This window comes from Staurois parvus, unplaced genomic scaffold (assembly GCF_062004578.1).
Source record: "Staurois parvus isolate SC_StPar_1 unplaced genomic scaffold, SC_StPar_1.0 ptg000299l, whole genome shotgun sequence".
Taxonomy (NCBI): domain Eukaryota; kingdom Metazoa; phylum Chordata; class Amphibia; order Anura; family Ranidae; genus Staurois; species Staurois parvus.
The window spans coordinates 24,529,741-24,552,258 of record NW_028318095.1 but is presented as its reverse complement, the minus strand read 5'-3'; the positions used below and the strand labels follow the sequence as shown (position 1 = coordinate 24,552,258).

Here is a 22,518-nt window from a genome sequence, read left to right as displayed (position 1 = left end):
TCATGATGCTGTTTATTCATTAATGTTCTCTAACAAACCTGTGAGAGCTTCACAGAACAGCTGTATTTATACTGAGATTAAAGTACACACAGGTGGACTGTATTTACTAATTAAGTGACTTCTGAAGGCAATTGGTTTCACTAGATTTTAGTTAGGGGTATCAGAGTAAAGGGGGCTGAATGCAAATGCACACCACACTTTTCACATATTTGCAAAAACATTTGAAAACCATTTATCATTTTCCTTCCACTTCACAATTATGTGCCACTTTGTGTTGGTTTATCACATAGAATCCTAATAAAATATATTTAAATTTTTGGTTGTAACATGAAAAATGTGGAAAATTTCAAGGGGTATGAACAGGGGCGGACTGACAACTCATGGGGCCCCCGGGCAATAGGGAATCATGGGGCCCCTGTGTCCTTGCCCAAACTCAAAAAAGCCTATAAAAAAGGTACCAGGGGCATCTCATGGGGCCCCCTACTGACCCCGGGCCCTCGGGCAGTGCCCGAGTTTCCAAATGGTCAGTCCGCCCCTGGGTATGAATACTTTTTCAAGGCACTGTATGCATATTTTCTTCTAGTAACCTGCTGGAGTACCCACTGAACGGTATCCTAGTCTGTTAGGAGCAGCCTAACCTGAGCCAGTGGGCTCTTCAAACATTTGTTACCCTCTCGCTAACTTGTTTAAACTCATAACAAAGTCCCAGCACCTATGGGTGCCCTTTTTTTTTTTTCATTGGAGACCTAATCTTGCACTGGTCTTTTTCACTTTTTCTATCCCACTGGAGGTATGTTTACAATCATAAATTGAAATTTCATTTGAGATAGAAGGTGTCTACAATTAGAGGGGTCTGAACATGGCTCCTATTTAAAATAGATTCAGCAACTGAATAAATTTACATATGTGGATAAAACAGGCGTCTGTGTGGTGTTCTGAGAACTCCACAGTTAAAGAGAAATGTGAAAGCGAGCACTTGAAGAACAATCATCCATGAGAAGGATAAAAGCAATATACAGAGTTTTACAGAGCAGTTTTAATGAGAGCTATGGAACCGGCTGTCTAGTGAAGATTTACTGCTCTTCCACTAAGAAGAAAGTATCTACAGCACATTGACATGGCTTTACATTGGGTAAGTGATTCAAAACAAAGAGGTTCCAGATTTGTGATGACCTGTTACTTTCGAGGAAGTCCCTTTTCTTGTAATGAGTTCTATTCTTAAACCTGCTGAACTCGTACTTAGCTATAGAGCATGAACTCTCTCTGCGTGTATAGCTGCTGGTTCAGCCTATTGACCATTAGCTCTTTGTGAGGAGCAATTAAGCCCTAGAAGGCTAAAATCCATACTGTACATATTAACCTATTCTCCTCTTCCCATTTACTGCTGACTAGACATTGAGCTGCCATTGCTCCCTTCTTACCTTCTGAGGTGCTCGTGTTCTTTCAAAAACAACTCTGTTCTTCTGTTGTTCACCCCAGATCCAGTTTTGTAAGATCTATCATACAAAAAAAAACAAAATCCACAAGAATATTTACCATTAATGATTTAAGGAGTGCCAACATTTGTACATTGCTAGTAAATAAAGTACTGTACTGTAAACATATACAGTATGAAAGAGATAAAAATGAAAAACCTGTAGATAACTTTTCATATATCTGAGTAGTTCAAATGGCACACAAGATTTAAAAAACAAAAAAAACATAGGCAGGGGAATTCCTTCAGTGAAAACATTCAACAGATCTAAAAATACAGTCATCTTAAACAGAAACTGCAGGAAAAGCTGATTTGTTACCAAAAACACCACATTGAGCTTTACAGATAGTGAAAATCGTATATATAGTAATCTTTTTTCCATTAATCTTTACAATCAACATTTTAATAAAATGTCATTTTCCTTACATGTCCTTTTCCTGTATGCAGCCATTTTAACTTTGGGTAAATGAAGCCCTGGCTGCTCTCTTCCTGGTTTTCGACTTACCACTCCGCCCCACAGGTTCAGCTCACTCTCGCATATGCGCAGTAAAGGCTTGTTTGATTGCACCTGCACATTAAGCACAGCACTTCCAGCCCTACTCGTGCACATTGCTATAGCAGCAGCGAACTTCTGCTGTGGGCTGAAGGAGCATGCACAGTAGGGCATCGTTTCAGCTGTGCAGTAAAAACACACATGGGTCTCCTTCCATCTCTGCCCTCATCTGGTCCTCCAGCTCTCCTCCACTCTCCTCCCCCTTTTCCCCTGGCTGCAAACTCTCACAAAAGTGAATAAGGAAAAAAAAAAAAAAAAAAAAAAAACCTAAGATTAGTGACGTTTGTACCCCAGGAATCATCGGGACTGCAGCAGCCCACGTCCGCCCGTCCACGTCCGTCTAGAATGACGGACACACAGTGGATATAAATAGTCTACACACCCCTGTTGTATGTCAGGTTTCTGTGATGTAAAAAAAATGAGACAAAGATAAAATTATTTCAGAACTTTCTCTACCTTTAATGTGACCTATAAACTGTGCAACTCAATTGAAAATAAAACTGAAGTCTTTTAGGGAGGGGGAAGTAAACACAAATAACTAAAATAATTTGGTTGCATAAGTGTGCACACCCTCTTATAACTGGGGATATAGCTGTGTTCAGGATTAAGCAATCACATTCAAAATCATGTTAAATAGGAGTCAGTACAAACCTCCCATCATTTAAAGTGCCTAAGATTAACTCCAAATAAAGTTCAGCTGTTCTTGTAGGTCTTTCCTGGCATTTTCTTAGTCGCATCCTACAGCAAAAGCCATGGTCCGCAGAGAGCTTCCAAAGCATCAGAAGGATCTTATTGTTAAAAGGTATCAGTCAGGAGAAGCGTACAAAAGAATTTCCAAGGTATTAGATATACCATGGAACACAGTGAAGACAGTCATCATCAAGTGGAGAAAATATGGCGCAACAGTGAAATTACCAAGAACTGGGTGTCCCTCCACACTTGATGAAAACTGGTCTGGAAGGCTGCCAAGATGCCTACAGCAACATTAAAACAGCTGCATGAATATCAGGCAAGTACTGGCTGTGTGGTACATGTGACAGCAATCTCCTGTATTCTTCATATGTCTGGGCTATGGGGTTGAGTGGCAAGATGGAAGTCTTTTCTTATGAAGAAAAACACCCAAGCCCGGCTAAATTTTGCAAAAACACATCTCTCACAAGTCTCCCAAAAGCATGTGGGAACAAGGGTGTGGAAATTGTTGTAAAAGCTACTTGTCCAGGGACTAAATCAGGGCTCCAATCTACTTGTCCAGATTAAAAAAATAAAAAATGTTTTAACCAAAACTGTATTTAAATCGGAGGTGATTTTAGGAATGTCTGGGGCTTTTAAAAACAAAAGAAGCTTTAAGGCGACTTAAACGTGTAATATTTTTAACATTGCGCTGTTTATCTCCTCCTCCCCTCCCTGCCTCTCTCCAGCACCACACCCAGGGATTAGCAGGTAGGAGGGAGACCTTACAGTGTAATGAGCACCGATTGGCTGCTCGTCAGGAAAGGGTGGTTCAGGGCTTATACTTTACCCCTTTCGCTGCCAGAGCCATTTTTTGCACACGTTTAAAAAATCATTTTAGACCTGAATATTACATAAAACCCCCAAACATTATATATTTTATGAAAGCAGAGACCCTAAAGAATAAAATAGTGGTAGTTTCAATTTATTTTGTCGCATGGTATTACCGCAAAATTTCAGTAAAAAATAGTTACTTTTAGGGCACAAAAAAGTACTAAATTGCCTTTTTTTGGTAAAATATAAAAGACGAAGTTGCATCGAGTAAATAGATATCCAACTTGTCAAACCCTAAATTTGTGCGCGCTCGTGAAATGGCGACAAACTTCAGTACCCTATATTTTCAATAGGTCGACACTTTTAAAGCTCCTTGTAGGTCACCAGTTTAGCGTTACGGAGGTCTGCTGCTAGAATTATTACTCTCATTCTGGCGTGCGCAGCAATATGTGACATGTGTACCGCAATCGACGGTTTCATATGTAGGTGCCCCAGCGTGTGCTTTACAAGTGTATATGTGGGGGCCTCAATATTTTTTTTTTTGGGGGGGGGTGGTATATGCCTGGATGTAACTTTCATTTTTTACAAACTTTTTTTTCATCACATAGGAGACAAAGTCCCCTATGTGATGATTTTTGGTGACAGGTTCTCTTTGAGACATCCAAGGTCTAAAAGACCCTGGATGTCTCCCCTCTGCTCCACTGGGGATTGCTCTTTCCCAGGGATTGCATTACAATCTCTCAACGGGGACCCGGAAGTGACATCAAACGTCACTTCCGGGTCAGCACAAGAAGGGGAGCGGACTTGTCCGCTCTTCTCCCTCCCCTCTAGCTGACGAGCCAGGCCTGCAGATCGGCAAGCGGAGCCCGGGAGACCTCACGCCGGGATGCGGAGAGGCTGGCACTGCGTGGAAGCAATCGGCAGCAGCGCTGCCACCGATTGCTTCACCTGACAGGTGAGCCCTGCTGCTTGCCCGCAGCAGGGCTAAAGGTAGAAAGAAACTACCTGCCTGGCGCCCAGAACTACATGTCCCAGACATCGGGCGAAGGGAATCCAACATCCCTGGGGAAAATGTGTTATGGTCTGATGAAACCAAGGTTGAACTTTTTGGCCATAATAACAAAAGATATATGTTTGCCGCAAAAACAACACTGCACATCGCCAAAAAAACACCATACCCACAGTGAAGCATGGTGGTGGCAGCATCATGCTTTGGGGCTGTTTTTCTTCAGCTGGAACTGGGGCCTTAGTCAAGGTAGAGGGAATTATGAACAGTTCCAGTTGGCACAAAATCTTCAGACTTCTGCTAGAAAGCTGAACATGAAGAGGAACTTCATCTTTCAGCATGACCACAACCCGAATCATACATCCAAATCAACAAAGGAATGGCATCACCAGAAGAAGATTAAAGTTTTGGAATGGCCCAGCCAGAGCACAGACCTGAATCCAATCAAAAATCTGTGCTGTGATTTGAAGAGGGCTGTGAACAGGAGATGCCCTCGCAATCTGACAGATTTGGAGTGTCTTTGCAAGGAATAGTGGGCAAATATTGCCAAGTCAAGATGTGCCATGCTGATAGACTCATACCAAAAAAGACTGCTTTAGAGTGTATAATAGAGTATATAATAGAAAGTGCTGTAATAAAATCAAAAGGTGCTTCAACAAAGTATTAGTTTAAGGGTGTGCACACTTATGCAACAATATTATATTAGTTTTTTATTTTTATTTCCCTCCACCTAAAAGATTTCACTTTGTTGTTCAACTGAGTTGTATAGTTTATAGGTTACATTAAAGGTGGAAAAAGTTCTGAAATGATTTATCCTGGTCTCATTTTTTTGCATCACATAAACCTGACATTTTAAAGAGGTGTGTAGACTTTTTATATCCACTGTAAAAACTGGAAGTACAGGGAAAAAGGTATTTACTGTCACCAAAATGTTATCTTTTTTTGCAATGATTGTTATGAACGAGCAGACAGTTTATAACAGTGAAAGTGAAAAAATGACAGAAGGTCCGCTATAAGTTATATGCTAGTGTTCACTGTATTTATAAAAGCTTACTTTGACCCCCAACCCTATCATAATTTACAGGAAATGTCAAGATTTGCCTCAAAACCAGGTTCTCAAAATCTCTTGAGGTACTCATTTTTACATGCAGATTATATACCTTTTTACTTCATGTGCTCAGTTTGAAAGGTTTACTTCAACAAAACTGCTAGGAGCTACTACTTAGATTTGGCTAGATTTGCTTTGAAGATCTACATGTGAATCTGCTATGGGCAGGAAAAATCCAAGCAAAGGTTTCAGGCAGAAATTCTTATTTGCAATGCACTTTGACAAATACTGGGGAATGAGACTCATCCTGATGACACTTTATAGATGTTGAAGGATCCAATATGGTGATGGCAGCCAATGATTATCCAACACTTAAAAACATACCAGATCTGAAAGATATGGGAGTTCCAAGCAGATGTTCCCAGAGTAGGGAACAACAGAAGCACCAACAAGAGGTCATCTAACACTCCCTGCAGTACTCCAATGCTTAAGATTTAAAACCATCCTACACAACTTTCTAGCTATTCACTTAATCTTACTGCAGTATTTAAAGCTAAACAAAAAAAAAAAAAAAAGATTACTGAAAAGAAAAAAAAATTACTTTACTGTGCAAAAGTCTTAGGCAGGAGTGAAAAAATGCTGTAAATGAAGAATGCTTTCAAAAGCAGAAGCGCTCATAGTTTATTTTTATCAATTAACAAAATAGAAAGTAATTGAACAGAAGAAAAATCAAAATAAAATAAAATCTCCTCAATGGGACGCAGATGGTGAAATAAACCTGACAGGGGTTATAACCCTTCCTCACACCATCCAAAATGAAAACAATGTGTCTATAGTTCTTCTTTATAAACTATCTTCAGAGTAAAGAACAACAAGAAGTTCTGGAAGTGATGGTTGACCCCCACAGAGCCCTGATCTTAACATCACTGAGTCTGTCTGGGATTACATGGAGAGCCAGAAGGATTTGAGGCAACCTACATCCACAGAAGATCTGTGGTTAGTTTTCCAGGATGTTTGGAACAACCTACCTGCAGAGTTTCTTCAAAAACTGCGTGGATAAGAAGTGATGCTATTTTGAAGGCAGAGCAGGAATGCTGAATTCATATCACCCGACGCCCAGGTCATGTAGTTCCGGGTGCCGGACAGGTAGTTTTTTTTAACCTTCAGCCCTGCTGCGGTCAAGCAGATGGAAGCATTCGGACGGCAGCACTGCTGCCAATTGCTTCCACCCAGCCCACAGTGCCAGCCTCCCCCATATGAGCCTCCCCCTGCGTGATGTCTCCGTGAGTCCGCTTGCCCATCTGCGGGCCCGAGACTGATTCACTGCCGTCAGCTAGAGAAGAGGGAGGAAATCAGACTTGTCCCCTCCCCTTCCTGTCCTGACCCGGCAGTGATTTTATGATGACAGATTCCCAGCCGTAGAGGCCGGGAAAGAATGTAATGCAGTGCGATGTGCACAGCATTACATTCAAGGGAGACATGCAGGGACCTTGGATGTCTCAATAAAGAGAACCTGTCACCAAAAATCATCACATAGGGGACTTTGTACCCTATGTGATGAAAAAAAAAGTAAAAAAAAAATATTTTTAAAATTGTAAAAAATGAAAGTTACACCCAAGCACATAACATTCCCCCCCCCATATATACACACATACAAACGTAAAAGCACACGCTGGGGCACCTATGCACGAAAACTTTGATTGCAATACACGTTACATATCACTGCACATGCCAGGATGAGAGCAATAATTCTAGCATACACTACTTATGACCTATAAGGGGCTTTAAAAGTGTCGCCTATAGAAAATATGGGGTACTGAAGTTCGTCGCCATTTCACGAGTGCACACAAATTTAAGGTTTGACGTGTTGGGTATCAATTTACTCGGTGCAACCTCATCTTTTATGTTACAAAAAATAGGGTAATTTATTGCTTTTTTTGCCCTAAAATTAACTTACGTGCATTTTTTACTGAACTTTTGATGCAATATCACTCAACATAAAAAAGTTGGAACTCCAACTATTTTATTCTCTAGGGTGTCTGCTTTCAGAATATATATCATGTTTGGGGGCTTTGTGTAATCTTCAGGCCTAAACTGATTGTTTAAACTTGTACAAAAATGGCTCTGGCAGCGAAAGGGATAAAGGATAAGTTTGACACTCCTCTTCCTGATGAGCATCCAATCAGTGCCCATTACACTACAAGGTCTCTCCCCTCCTTGCTAGTCCCTGGTTGCAGTGCTGGAGAGAGGCAGGGAGGGGAGGAGGAGATAAACAGTGCAATGTTAAAAATATTAAATGTTTAAGTTGCCATAGTAACAATTGGGCGCAATAGAGGCATGGAAGCTGCACACAACAGCCATCTTGTTAAGGTTTCAGCATTTTTGTTTTTGATAAGCAATAATCTTCCTCCCGAAAACTGGAATTTGTAGCTGTAAGTTGTAAGGAACTTCAAAAAAGCCTCTTAGCTTAATTAAAACACAAATAGATGCCAGCCTCCAGGGCTGTAAACAGCTAATTAGTCTTGACAGGATGTCTGTTTTCCATGAACTATGGAAAACAATTTCCTCTACCCTATTGTAAAACAATAATAACTCAGTCAAGCAATCACACATGACCTGTAAGACCATTAGAGCTCTAGGAATACAGAGTGTGCTATAAAAAGTCTATTCCACATGTAACAATTCCACATACAATTCATAGAATTCAACAGGAACAGGGCACTTTAATATTAGGTATATATTTGAATAGGGGATATCATACCAAACAAATCAAGGTCATACATGCACTTAGGAAAGGGGAGAAAGCAGTCTCTTCCCTCCTGGGTGACAAAGGTACTCTGTGTTTGGTATCCCTGGGTTCGAAAAACAATTCTGAATATTAATCTGCCAGTTACTAGAATTCCACCTGAACGTATTGGAGGTTATTAATATTACTGTAAAACTGTAGTTGGGACTTGGTCATAAATTTGGTGACCTCCCAACACCCTGGATTATTGGTCAGTTGATCTCTGTCCACACCCCCTTGATATCATAGAAAAGGACTGACAGGACTTGTGAAGGAGGAGCTCTCGTTTAACATCAATCAAGGAACATCTTAACGGACCTGAGAGCCAAGGCAACATTTTTGCTTGGGCAATTGGACTCTGCTAAAACCAAGCGTGGTGTGAGATTGGATGGTCCTCTGTCACAAGTTGGTGAGAAGGGCAGGGGTCAGGCACCGCATTGTGTCACAGCCATAAAGTCCTTTTCATTTTTAAAAGCCCCAGACATTCCTAAAAGCAATTCAGATTTAAATATGATTTTGTTTAAAAAAAATTTTTTTTTTATCTGGACAAGTAGATTGTCATGAGGGACAAGTAGATTGGGGCCCTGATTTAGTCCCTGGACAAGTAGTTCTTTCAAAAATTTCCACACCCCTGCAGAAAGAAAAAGATTGATTGATCTTGGACTTACTGTAAACCACTGAGGGACACAGGAATTTTATTACAGTTGGGTTATACTACCACCAAGGAATTTAGGACACCGACCAATGGAAAAGCAGTAAGCGAGCCCAATGTATAACTTCTCTTCTACCCAGCACAACTCAATTTTGTGCGAGAGCAATACACAGGGCCAGAGAAAACACAGAAGGATGCAGCCTGTGTCCGTCAACAGACTACAATAAAAATAATTTAAGGTAAGTACAAATCTATATTTTTTTTACCACAAGTATGTATTGGTATATCATAGAAAGGGAGGATATTGAGTTGCAGAATAAAACAACATCGCTGAAAGTGCTTAACGTGAAATTATAACTAGCTTCAAAACAATAACCAGCAAAGGAATAGCAGGGGTAAGGGCGTGAGGACTAAAAGCTATATATAGTAAGAATAAAAACAGTATGCAGAAAGGACAGGAAAGAAAATGTAGAAATATTCATAATGGGATGTAGCATACAATCTTGATGGCAGCAATGACAAAAATGAAAAAAGAAAAAAACAAAGGGGAGGAAGAAGTATGAAGTCTATACTAAATCAGGAAGCTATCACAAGCCTTGTTGGGTCTTGAGGCAGTCTATATTATGAGGAGCAAAAGCATGTTATGTTAAAGTTAGACTTCCATGGTTACTAATCCAAGGAGCCAAAATTATTATTTTATTGGCCATGAAGGGACACAGGAATTCTATTATAGTCAGGACAACTAAAAGCAGCCCAACTGAGGGGTAGTCAACAGCAATTGATAGGACCAAATGGTTTTGAGGATCATTATGTATCAGATGAATCTGCATGACCCAACACCTGAATAAAGATAGATTGGAAGAAGCCACTCCAGGGCCAACTGGTAATGAAAAGTCCAAAAAAAAAAAAAGACAAGAAAGTCACTATAAGAGAGACAGAAGAATTGTACGCTACAAGAATTGTACTTTAAACTCTATAAGCTGAGAAAGAAGTTCCATGGTGAAGAAAGGGCTACCTGTTTAAGCAGCCAATCTTGCAGCAAAATAGAAAAGCTGAGAGAGTGCTCTCAACAAAATAACATGAACAAAAGAACAAAGATCAGTGCGGTAGCTCAAGGAAGGACCATCCAACAAGGTTGGAAACAGTCTGTTCTGGTGAACTAAAGGAATATCCCGGGTGGGCAGACACCAGACAGACAAGCATTCTGAGGGTAATGGGAAGATGCCACCCTGCCCCTAGCCATAGACAGCAAAGTAGCATCCAGGGCTTCTTGATGCAAGGGGATCATTTACATGTCTCTCCTTGAGCTCAAACAACCCTGACCCCAAAAAGGGAGGCTGATGGGACTAAGAGCACCCAAGAAAAAGAGGAACCAATGTAAAAGGTCCTCCTCCAACAGTCCAAAGGGGGTTGAAGGTATAATTGCCTTGAATGGAAGGGAAAAGAGCAAAGGATCACCAGAAGGGGACCTCTTAGTGAGGGCCTTGGACAAACCTCCTTGGCCCATTGCTAAACCAAGGGAACCTGACTGATAGCCAGGAGAGGACATCTCTAAGTGAAGCTTGAAGGTGTAAGGTCTAGCACAAGGATAACTACTGAGAGAGTCCAGAAAAGAGACCCTCTTTAGAAGGCGTCTCCTGAGAGTACTGCAATAGTGATGCCAGGAAAGGGCACTAGGATGAAGGTAAAAAAACACTACCTATAAGTGGGTAATTCTGGGGAATGTTGAAAGGGTAGAACCTGATCAGAAAAGGAACCACTCTGAGCAAATTCTTGTTTACCTTGCAGGTCAGGAATAGGGCTTATGGGTGGTTGGGGTTTAGAGTCAATGGTGTCATTTTTTCTGAAGGTATGTTCATGCCAATGGATGAACCATTGGTCCCAAAATGTGGGGGACACAAACAAGACTTGGCAGCTATGCCTTTGAAATAATTCCTAGAGAAAGACTGATGAGGGAACACTGAGCAAGGGGTTAGCCCTTTGGGTTTAGCCTTATAGCTACAGGATATACTGCCTAGAGAACCAGCTGGATAAACAAAAAGCCCTAATATGAAAAGGTGGGGGGGTGTCATCATGCAGAGGGATTAAGAGAAGGATTAGTAGCTGTCTGGCTGCAACTTCTGTGGTCTGAGTAAGATGCAGACTCTGAGTGCCTAAGTTCAACAATTGCAGTGGATGAGGCAGTAGGGAAGGGGTTCTTGCAACCCTTCCCTAGACCTCCTGCTTTGAGGCAGAAGCATGTCCCAACCACTGCTGGCATGACTAATAATAGTATAAACAGCAGGTCTGAAGAGACCAAGTCCCTCAAAGACAAGCAAATCAGATGCTCCCTAGATATTTCATCTGTGTCCCAAGCATGCAGACGAAGTGCCCTACACGTGCATCAGTCCCATTCGAGACACTAGATTAGACGGTTGTAACAAATTTATCAAAGTTGAAGCAAGAAACTCCAAACATTTTTTCCAAGTGCTCCATTACATAGGAAGCTGCTCTAGCAATTGAAGGTTTCCCCTTTAAGAGAGCATATCCATTCTGACAGTTTAGCAGATTAGGGTCACCACCAAGATAGGACAGAAAGCCACTTAAGTCAATCATATGGGGATAAGTGGATTGAAGTTGGCAAATTGTCAGTAAAATCCCAAAAGGGGAGAAAGGTATGCAACTGTGGATAACTGGTGCATGTGTGGTGGAAGAGACCACCAATCTATTAGCTCCCTCTCAAACTTGAAGGGCTCTGACAATGTCAGGAGGTTACCAGGATTTTTCAAGACATTTCCAGTTGCCATAGAGAATTGATTCAAACACAGGTATAATGGGATGCATTTTCAGGGTTAAAAAAGGCAGGAGAAAAATGCATGAAAAATGCATCCCTTTAAATCCTATGTAACGCTTCACATGAGTCCTGTATTCTACATGTTTAGTGCGCATTTCAAAAAATTGCCAAAATGCAACTCCCATCGATTTCTACAGAAAACGAACCAAAAACGCATCAAAAACACACCCACGTTTTGAGTCACATGTTCAAATTTCACAGGTTCATGATTGGAATCAGGAGGTGTTTTTACTGCATCTTTTCAACAGATCAGTGTAAAAGGGACCTTAGAATTTTTCAGCAGAGTTCAAGAAAAGTCATTCAAATTCCTAGGACACTAGCAAAAAACAGAGGGATGCTGGGTAGAGGAGGGGTTATACTGGGTCGGCATCCTACTTTTCTGTCTGCCAGTATCTGCTGGGGAAAGTATATGTTAAATTTAAAGGAATTTCTGCATCCTTCAATAGACTACAAGACAAAGGTTTTTCAGTGTGTCTATACAGTGAAGGAAATAAGTATTTGATCCCCTGCTGATTTTGAATGTTTGCCCACTCACAAAGTAATGATCAGTCTAAAAATCAAATGGTAGGTGTATTGTAACACAGACAGAATAGCAACAACAAATTCAAAAGAAATGCATGTCTAACAAATTATGCACTGATTTGCATGTTCATGAGAGAAATAAGTATTTGATCCCCTTCACAAAACATGACTTAGTACTTGGTGGCAAATCCCTTGTTGGGAATCACAGAGGTCAGACGTTTCCTATAGTTGGCCACCATGTTTGCACACATCTCAAGAGGGATTTTGGCCCACTCCTCTTGGCAGATCCTCTCCAAGTCATTAAGGTTTGGTGGCTGATGTTTGGCAACTCGATCGTTCAGCTCCCTCCAGATTTTCAATCGGATTAAGGTCTGGAGACTGGCTAGGCCACTCCAGGACCTTAACCCCGCTGGCGGTATTCCCAAGTGTAGCTCGGGGTTAACTTTCAGTACCAGAAGCGGTAGCCCCGAGCTACACTCGGGATTACCCTGCAGCGTTGCTCAGTGATTCCCTCCAGCACTTACCTTGTCCTGCAGTCCCGCGATGTCCCCCCTGCAGCGTCTCTGGCCAATGCCGGCATCAGTCTTCCGGGTTCCGTTCCCTGCGAGCGTCGAGACGTAAGGGACATACGGGGGGCAGAACCAGCAACAAATTAAAAAAGTTTAAAAGTGACGTTCACTCAATACACTAAAATCTGATATTACATTATTACACACATTTGCACATACAGTCAGGTCCATAAATATTTGGACATCTACACAGTTCTAACATTTTTGGCTCTATACACCACCACAATGGATTTGAAATGAAACGAACAAGATGTGCTTTAACTGCAGACTGTCAGCTTTAATGTGAGGGTATTTACATCTAAATCAGGTTAACGGTGTAGGAATTACAACAGTTTGCGTATGTGCCTCCCACTTATTAAGGGACCAAAAGTAATGGGACAATTGGCTTCTCAGCTGTTCCATGGCCAGGTGTGTGTTATTCCCTCATTATCCCAATTACAATGAGCAGATAAAAGGTCCAGAGTTCATTTCAAGTGTGCTATTTGCATTTGGAATCTGTTGCTGTCAACTCTCAAGATGAGATCCAAAGAGCTGTCACTATCAGTGAAGCAAGCCATCATTAGGCTGAAAAAACAAAACAAACCCATCAGAGAGATAGCAAAAACATTAGGCGTGGCCAAAACAACTGTTTGGAACATTCTTAAAAAGAAAGAACGCACTGATGAGCTCAGCAACACCAAAAGACCCGGAAGACCACGGAAAACAACTGTGGTGGAGGACCGAAGAATTCTTTCCCTGGTGAAGAAAACACCCTTCACAACAGTTGGCCAGATCAAGAACACTCTCCAGGAGGTGTAGGTGTATGTGTGTCAAAGTCAACAATCAAGAGAAGACTTCACCAGAGTGAATACAGAGGGTTCACCACAAGATGTAAACCATTGGTGAGCCTCAAAAACAGGAAGGCCAGATTAGAGTTTGCCAAACGACATCTAAAAAAGCCTTCACAGTTCTGGAACAACATCCTATGGACAGATGAAACCAAGATCAACTTGTACCAGAGTGATGGGAAGAGAAGAGTATGGAGAAGGAAAGGAACTGCTCATGATCCTAAGCATACCACCTCATCAGTGAAGCATGGTGGTGGTAGTGTCATGGCGTGGGCATGTATGGCTGCCAATGGAACTGGTTCTCTTGTATTTATTGATGATGTGACTGCTGACAAAAGCAGCAGGATAAATTCTAAAGTGTTTCGGGCAATATTATCTGCTCATATTCAGCCAAATGCTTCAGAACACATTGGACGCCGCTTCACAGTGCAGATGGACAATGATCCAAAGCATACTGCAAAAGCAACCAAAGAGTTTTTTAAGGGAAAGAAGTGGAATGTTATGCAATGGCCAAGTCAATCACCTGACCTGAATCCGATTGAGCATGGATTTCACTTGCTGAAGACAAAACTGAAGGGAAAATGCCCCAAGAACAAGCAGGAACTGAAGACAGTTGCAGTAGAGGCCTGGCAGAGCATCACCAGGGATGAAACCCAGCGTCTGGTGATGTCTATGCGTTCCAGACTTCAGGATGTAATTGACTGCAAAGGATTTGCAACCAAGTATTAAAAAGTGAAAGTTTGATTTATGATTATTATTCTGTCCCATTACTTTTGGTCCCTTAACAAGTGGGAGGCACATATGCAAACTGTTGTAATTCCTACACCGTTCACCTGATTTGGATGTAAATACCCTCAAATTAAAGCTGACAGTTTGCAGTTAAAGCACATCTTGTTTGTTTCATTTCAAATCCATTGTGGTGATGTATAGAGCCAAAAATGTTAGAATTGTGTCGATGTCCCAATATTTATGGACCTGACTGTATCTCAGGAGGGATTTTGGCCCACTCCTCTTGGCAGATCCTCTCCAAGTCATTAAGGTTTAGTGGCTGACATTTGGCAACTCGAACTTTCAGCTTCCACCACAGATTTACAATCGGATTAAGGTCTGGAGACTGGCTAGGCCACTCCAGGACCTTAATGTGCTTCTTCTTGAGCCACTCCTTAGTTGCCTTGGCCATGTGTTTTGGGTCATTATCATGCTGGAACACCCATCCACGACCCATTTTCAATGCCCTGGCTGAGGGAAGGTTCTCATCCAAGATTTGACGGTACATTGCCCCATCCATTGTCCCTTTGATGCGGTGCAGTTGTCCTGTCCCCTTAGCAGAAAAACACTCCCAAAGCAGAATGTTTCCACCACCTTTGACAGTTGGGATGGTGTTCTTGGGGTCATAGGCAGCATTCCTCCCCCTCCAAACACGGCGAGTTGAGTTGATGCCAAAGAGCTCGATTTTGGTCTAATCTGACCACAACACTTTTAACCAGTTCTCCTCTGCATCATTCAGATGTTCAGTGGCAAACTTCAGACGGGCCTGGACATGTGCTTTCTTGAGCAGAGAGAACTTGCGGGCACTGCAGGATTTCAATCCTTGTCGGCGTAGTGTGTTACCAATTGTTTTCTTGGTGACTGTGGTCCCAGCTGCCTGGAGATCATTGAAAAGATCCTCAGATCCTCACGTGTAGTTCTGGGATGATTTCTCACTGTTCTCATGATCATTGACACTCCACGAGGTGAGATCTTGCATGGTGCACCAGACCTAGGGAGACTGACAGTTGTTTTGTGTTTCTTCCATTTGTGAATGATTGCACCAACTGTTGTCACCTTCTCACCAAGCAGCCTTGTGTAGCTCTACAATCTTGTCCCTGACATCCTTGGACAGCTCTTTGGTCTTTGCCATGGCGGAGAGTTTGGAATCTGATTGTTTGATTGCACCTGTGGACAGCTGTCTTTTATACAGATAACAAAATGAGATTAGCAGCACTCCCTGTAAGAGACTGCTTCTAATCTCAGCTTGTTACCGGTATGAAAGACACCTGGTAGCCAGAAATGCTGCTGAATGATAGGGGATCAAATACTTATTTCCCTCATGAACATGCAAATCAGTGCATAATTTGTTAGACATGCATTTCTTTTAAATTTTTTGTTGCTATTATGTCTCTCAGTGTTACAATACACCTACCATTCAATTTTTAGACTGATCATTCCTGTGTGAGTGGGCATACATTCAAAATCAGCAGGGAAACAAATAGTTATTTCCTTCACTGTATCTATATATTATGTACTGTATCTCTGTTCTCTCCATCGAAATTATATATATTATATACACACACACACATATATATGCAAACACACAAACAGGGGTTTGAAAAAAAAAAAATGGAAACACTACATGATTTTCAGGTGTGAAGGTGATAACATGTTTTGCATTGAAAGCAAAAGTGATGTAACACTCTCTTGCTTCTGCTGTGTGATCAGACACCTAGCTAACAGGTGGGAAGCCTGACATTCATCATACACTGCTAGTAATAAAGAGTCATGTCAGCTTACTGAGCTTCAAAGAGGGCAAATTGTTGGTGATCACTTAGCTGGTGCCTCTGTGAGTGAAGTTGCCAATTTAAATGCCTTGTCGCGGGGTACAGCATCAAAGTTATGAAGGCATATTCAGTTTCCGGGAAAACGTCTGATAAGCATAACCACAGTCGACATGGTCAACTGACCGAAAGAGACAAAAGGACATTGTGCAGGATTGTGACCTGGAATAAGAAAACAACTGCTGCAAAAGTGACCGCAGAGCTCAATCTCAGTCTTCACGGGACTGAGATTCACTTCCACCTTCAACGCGACACATATTGCCACTTTCCCACCTGCAAATCATGTAGTGTTTCCATTTTTTTGCCTAGCCCCTGTATATATTACATAAACAGTATACATAGTGTATATATTTATTTTTTACACCAGGTAAATATGTACACTGCAGGACATGTAAATCCATAAATCCATGTATCTTCTTAAAATTTTTATCTTTCAGCAATTTCAAAAAACTTGGTAAACATTATTTTAGCTAATACATGCAGTACAGAAATAATACCATAAAATACAAAGTTACCATAGCAACCATACTAATACAGTATTTAAATATACATGTCAGGATTAGAGAAGTGAGATAAGCACCATTAGATGTTCCTTTAAAGGGATCAGCAGCATAAAAACAGCAGTAAATCACAGAAATGAAAGCAATGCTATGTACCGACCACTGAATCCCTAACATCATTTGTGACTTACTCAATATCCTTCCGTACTGATCCCAAGAGATCTTCCCTTTCTCGAATTGCCTGGAAATTGGCTTTTGTTTTGTGGAATTCATGTGTGTAATCCTGTAAAGAAACACTCACATCTATTAATATATAGACTGCATTACTAGTTATTCGAGCTTTAAGGGATGCAAGCATTGTAATTAATATATAATACAGGATATGCTGTATAACAATCATAGACTTATTACTGCACATAATAAAACTAAAGGTATTACCTATAATAAAACAACTGCATACAACAGCAGAAAACAAACATCTCTCTGGCCCAATGTTACTCAGTAATGTTTATTCATATGATAATCCTTTCCCTACAAAGCAACCCATTTGTGAATGGACAGAAGAATGAGATGAAACTTCATTTTCATGTATTTTAATCAAGCTATTTTATCAGTAAATGACATGACTGTTTCCATGAATGCAAGAGTTTAGTCCAGCACTGAATATAACTGTTGTGGCCTGTGTTTAAAAGGGTGCATAAACCCCAACAATTAACTTATTTACTCCTTTCAGTTCTGTTAAAATATACCATCAAAATCATGTTGTTATATTGATAAGTGCAAACACTAATTTTGAACCTTCCTGAAATCTTGTGTGCTGATTACTGTGACCCTTACCTGTGTTGCACTTCTGCTATCCCCGGATATTACAAAACACCTCTAAGTAATGGACACGAGAAGAGAGGGAGGTGCTTTGTAATCCAGCCCTAGAGTGTCAATACTGCTTGTCCATAGATACAGTAAAGTGAGTGAGTGCTGTCAATCTAGAACAGGGAGTGTAGTATTGCAAGATCACCAGGTAAAATTAAAGAGAAAAAGACTGAATAAAGAAAACTAAAGCAACCACAGCTAAGGACTGGTAAGCTGCAGTATACAGTATATAAATATTTGTTCTTGGGCTTGTACACATTCTAATATTAACATCTTAAATTTTACTGCCAAATGAGTACAAATGACGAACAATGGTATGAGGTATCACTGGTAACTAGAGAAGATTAAATAAAACAATTCCTAAACCTCAGCTGCATTCAAACTGACCACATAACTCCAGTACCCCCCCTCTGGCCACCTTTGTACAATTTAGGTGGGTCGTTGTGGGCAGTAGAAAAGCATTTTTTTTGTTGTTTTTTTTTTTAAGATGAGTATAGAAATCTTGTTTGATTTTTGTTTTGTTCTCATTTCTTGTTCACTTAGGGAAGTCTTAAACCTCTTGGATGCACAAAAAGCAGTTTGACTGAGGGTTGGATAAGAAAGTAAAGAATATTTAATTGACACAATGCCAAGCAACAGGTAGCTCTGTCTCATCCATCTAGAGAAGTTGGAACGAGAAGCAGGGGTGCCCTTCTGAGTCCGATCCGGAATGACCAAAAGGCAACCAATTTTTATGAAAGAAGCAGTTGCTGGGAGGTAGACTTGCACAGCCTGAACCACATCCAGACAATGAGAAAATGTTTCTTTTGAAGAATCAAAGTCAAAAGGACAAGATAACAATGCCCTGGTTAAGATGAAAGGAAGAGACTACCTTAGGCAAGATGAAAATCTTTGGCCTCAACACCATTCTATAATAAAAAAGGTTCTTTATAATATAAATCTGTCATTTCAGACACTCACCTTGCAGAGGTGATAGCTACAAGGAAAACAACCTTATGGGTAAGGGTGGCCATACATTTATTTTTTGTTCCACCAGCAACCAACACGTAGGATGGTATATTGACCATTGGGAGAGTAGGTTTGGACTCTCTGGCAGAGCCCATGTTGTGCCAGCTGCAATCTTAGCAGGTACCACATTCACCTGGACCAATCAGGATCACCTGAAGCCCCTGCATCTTGATCCTGCAGAATAGGCGAGGAAGTTTCAGAGGAGGAAAGGCAAAGATCAGGGAGTAGAGATTTGAGGGAGCCATCAGAGCATCCACTGCTCCCACCAGTTAACGTCTGCCCCTAGCATTAACATCTGAGACCTGAAAGCCTGAAGCCTCTGAGGAAAACAAACTCTGGCCTGAGGAGTGTCCAAGACCATACTCAGATACTCCTATGTGATGAGTTTCAGTGGTGGTTTCTGAAAGTTCAGGATCCATCCACACATCTATAAGGTTTGGTATGTCAGAGATACATTGTCTAACAGAGCCATTGCTGATTATGCTCTCAACAGGTCTTTTAGCTATCCCACAATAGGGATGTCACAAGAACACAAAAGCACAGCAGGTAAAGTAGAGTTCAACAAGTAAACATTCAAGGTGCTGAAGATAGGCTGAATGGCAGGGCCATGAACAGATAGGATAGACATCCTACAGCAAACATCAGAAAATGATGGTGTGAAGGAAAGATGAGTGCATCCAAGTAAGCATCGTTTATGTTGACTTAAAAGCCAAGAAGCCTCCTCGATGAAGGGAGGCAATGACAGATCTGGTTGAAGTCATTCAGAGTTTGTCAATCTGAATGAAGACATTCAGGAATCCGAGGGTTAAGGATGGGCCGAATGCTCCATTTGAGTTTAGGGATAGTTAAAATGTTGAAGTAAAACCCCTCAAAAATGCTCCACAATATGGACCAGGGCTATGACACCTGGTCCAGAAAGCCTAAGAGTCTGATTAAGATCTGCCAGTCTGTAAGGTGACACAGTGAGAAAACGAGAAGGCGGCAGCGAACAAAGGTAAAGTTTGTAGCCCTGGGACACCACATCTTGCACCCAGGCATCAGGAATGCAAGAAGTGTCTGCAAAGGTCAACAGAGGTCCCCTGCTCTCTGGAGTGTGGGAGAACACCTTTGTGCCAAGGAAGGCTTGTCTGAGGATTTGGCATACCTGAAGTGCCAGAGTTTGCAGGTGAATTGAGGGCCCAGCTTGTGGGGCCTTGATGCTAAAGTTGAGGGGGTGGAGAAACAAAAGGGATGTTTCTTGATGTTCAAAGAGAGATGACTTCACAGTATGCTCCTTAGCCTTCTTCTGCTGAGGAAAATGAGTTCCTATACCACCAGTAACATCCTTGGTGAGAATTAGTAGTCTTTCAACACAGCAGGGAGAGGTATCAGCACAGATCACAAACAAGCACAGCTGGCTAGTAAACAGCGCTGTTAGCCTCCAGGCTCATACTTGGATGTGCCTCAAGCTGGCTCCTATACCCACGCTGATGTGAGAGATCAGCAGTGCCTGCCCTGGATCCCGGTTCTTATCTGCGCCGCGACTCCCGGTTACTGCGACTGCCACCCTCGCTTCCTCCTGTGGGACCCACCTAGAGCGGCAGCCGCGCAACACCTTGGCATTGCAGCCATCCATTTGTGAGGTGCAGCACAGATGACATCCTCCTCCTTATATATTGATGCCTGATATCTACCCACTTCTTGTGAGTTTTTATAATCTTGTGTGCAATAAACTGTTATATTCCTACTGCACTTAGTCCGGCGCACTTCTCTTTTTTCTCTATTTACCACAGAGTCCGGTTTACTCTAGAAAGTGCAAGCCTCACGACGGTGTCTACATTGCAGCTTTGTATATATATGTATACATATATATATACCATCTATCTCAATCCAGTACTGTTTGCATTACAAGTCTTTTTTCCCCTCCTTTCCCTCTCCCCCTCCCCTCCCCCCTTCCCTTTCCTCACCACTAAAGCTGCATCATTTACTTGTTGTCTTTTTATTACTAGCATATATAATTATATATCTTAATTTCTGTTTACTGGATTATTTTGTTTAAGATTTACTGAGTGAACGTTATATCCACTACAAATTCTCTTGCGCCAATTGCATTTTTATCTTTCATACTTGTTCCTCTCCTTTGAGAACATCTTTCCCATAATATAGTGTCTCTCTCTTCCCCTTAGTTTTCTGTGCTGCTAATCTTGTCACACACTCACATTCACTGTTCACATAATCACCTCCCCACTTCACTCTATCTCCATGGTCAATCTATTTTCTTCTTTTCCCTCTATTTCCCTATTTATTTTTGGCATCTGGACAAGCTCTCTCTAATTCTCTTACTGTATGCACAGTCAGTACTTGTTTCAGCTCCAGCCACCTCTCCCAGCAGCTAGTTGACTGCTCCCCCTCCTTTTTTATCTGTATTGAAAACTTAATGAAACAAATGACCAAGAAACAGTTGGAAAAAAGGGTGCAAAAGGGAAAGACTTTGCTGCTTTAGGGGCCCAATACGACCAAAGGCTGGAAACAGAACTGGTATAAGCAACAGGCTGATCCTTTATTTAAGGGTGATGTGCACTACACATCAATAAAGGAGCTGAAATGGTCTTCTTTAACTTTGGAGTAATAGCAGGAGACTTCTCAGGGGTAAACTCATCTGACTTGATTGATTCAGAATAAGACAGCTTTTCTTGCCAATGGCTCATTGTTCTGCAGGTAACAACATTAGCTGAGAGAGTAGAGGATACATCTAGACCCAACACAGCCAAGAACGACTCTAAAGACTGGGGAAACCCTAACAGGAAAGGACAAGATTGCAGTTGAAAGAGCAAAAGATCCGTTCCCGGTGAGTGCTGAATCTGTATAAACCCTCCACAGACAAGCAGTCCTCTACCCTGTCTTGGAGCTGTCATTTTTTTATCATATTGCATGTAAAGGATTCCAATAAAGGATTTCATCCACCACATCGCTGTTTCTGTGGCCAACCATTCTGTTTTTCCATTCCTCACTGCAGTTGTCAGGACCATCAGAAGATGTACTGTAAGCAGTCCTCCATCTGTTAGTAGAAGGTGAGCTGGGGACTTGTTACAACAAGACCAAATTCATTGTGGGCAGGCAACAGAAACATATCAAACTTCAAAGTTCCACAAAGTTGTTGTAAGGGAGATGCTTCCCCAAGGCAGTATGGTGGGAAAGAGGGCATGCTCGACATGAAACAAGTGACAGTGACTGAAGGTCTATTCCAGTATGGTCCAAAGAAGGCATGGTCTAGAAGCCAGGCTAGGAACACCTTCTGCAACAGTGTGGAAAAGATCCTTGATTGAAGAAAGGAATGAAGAATTACTAGAAATGAAAATTGCTAGAAAATTACAGTCTAGTCTTTAAAACAGCAGAGCTAAGAAAAAGACATCCAGTATCCTAGAAACTAGCAAAAAAGTTTATACATGCTGGTGTAAGAGGTTATACCCTGGTCTGGCCCACAGTTTGTCTGCCAGTAATTAATCCTCTTGGCAGGTAGCAGTACAACCAGAAGGTTTAACCACTTGAGCTCCTGAGGATTTACCCCCCTTAATGACCAGGCCTCTTTTTGCTACTCGGCGCTGCATAATTCAACTGATAATTGCGCGGTCATGCAATGCTGCACCCAAACGAAATTTACGTCCTTTTTTTTCACACAAATAGAGCTTTCTTTCGGTGTAATTTGATCACCTGTGCGCTTTTTATTTTTCACGCTATAAACAAAAAAAGGCCAAAAATTTTGAAGAAAAACAATATTTTTTACTTTCAGCTATA

General features: G+C 41.4%; 1 protein-coding gene across 3 annotated transcripts in view; it reads right to left on the bottom strand.

The window, feature by feature from the left end:
- GOSR1 (golgi SNAP receptor complex member 1) overlaps nucleotides 1-22,518 on the bottom strand; it is a 147,789-nt gene that overhangs the window by 91,343 nt on the left and 33,928 nt on the right. For all 3 annotated transcript variants that reach the window (XM_089683054.1, XM_089683055.1, XM_089683056.1), the window contains exons 5-6: nucleotides 17,058-17,149; nucleotides 1,422-1,496 (exon numbers count right to left, since the gene is read on the bottom strand). In XM_089683054.1, coding sequence (XP_089539180.1) covers nucleotides 1,422-1,496; nucleotides 17,058-17,149 — 167 coding nt within the window. The remainder of the gene's footprint in view (nucleotides 1-1,421; nucleotides 1,497-17,057; nucleotides 17,150-22,518) is intronic.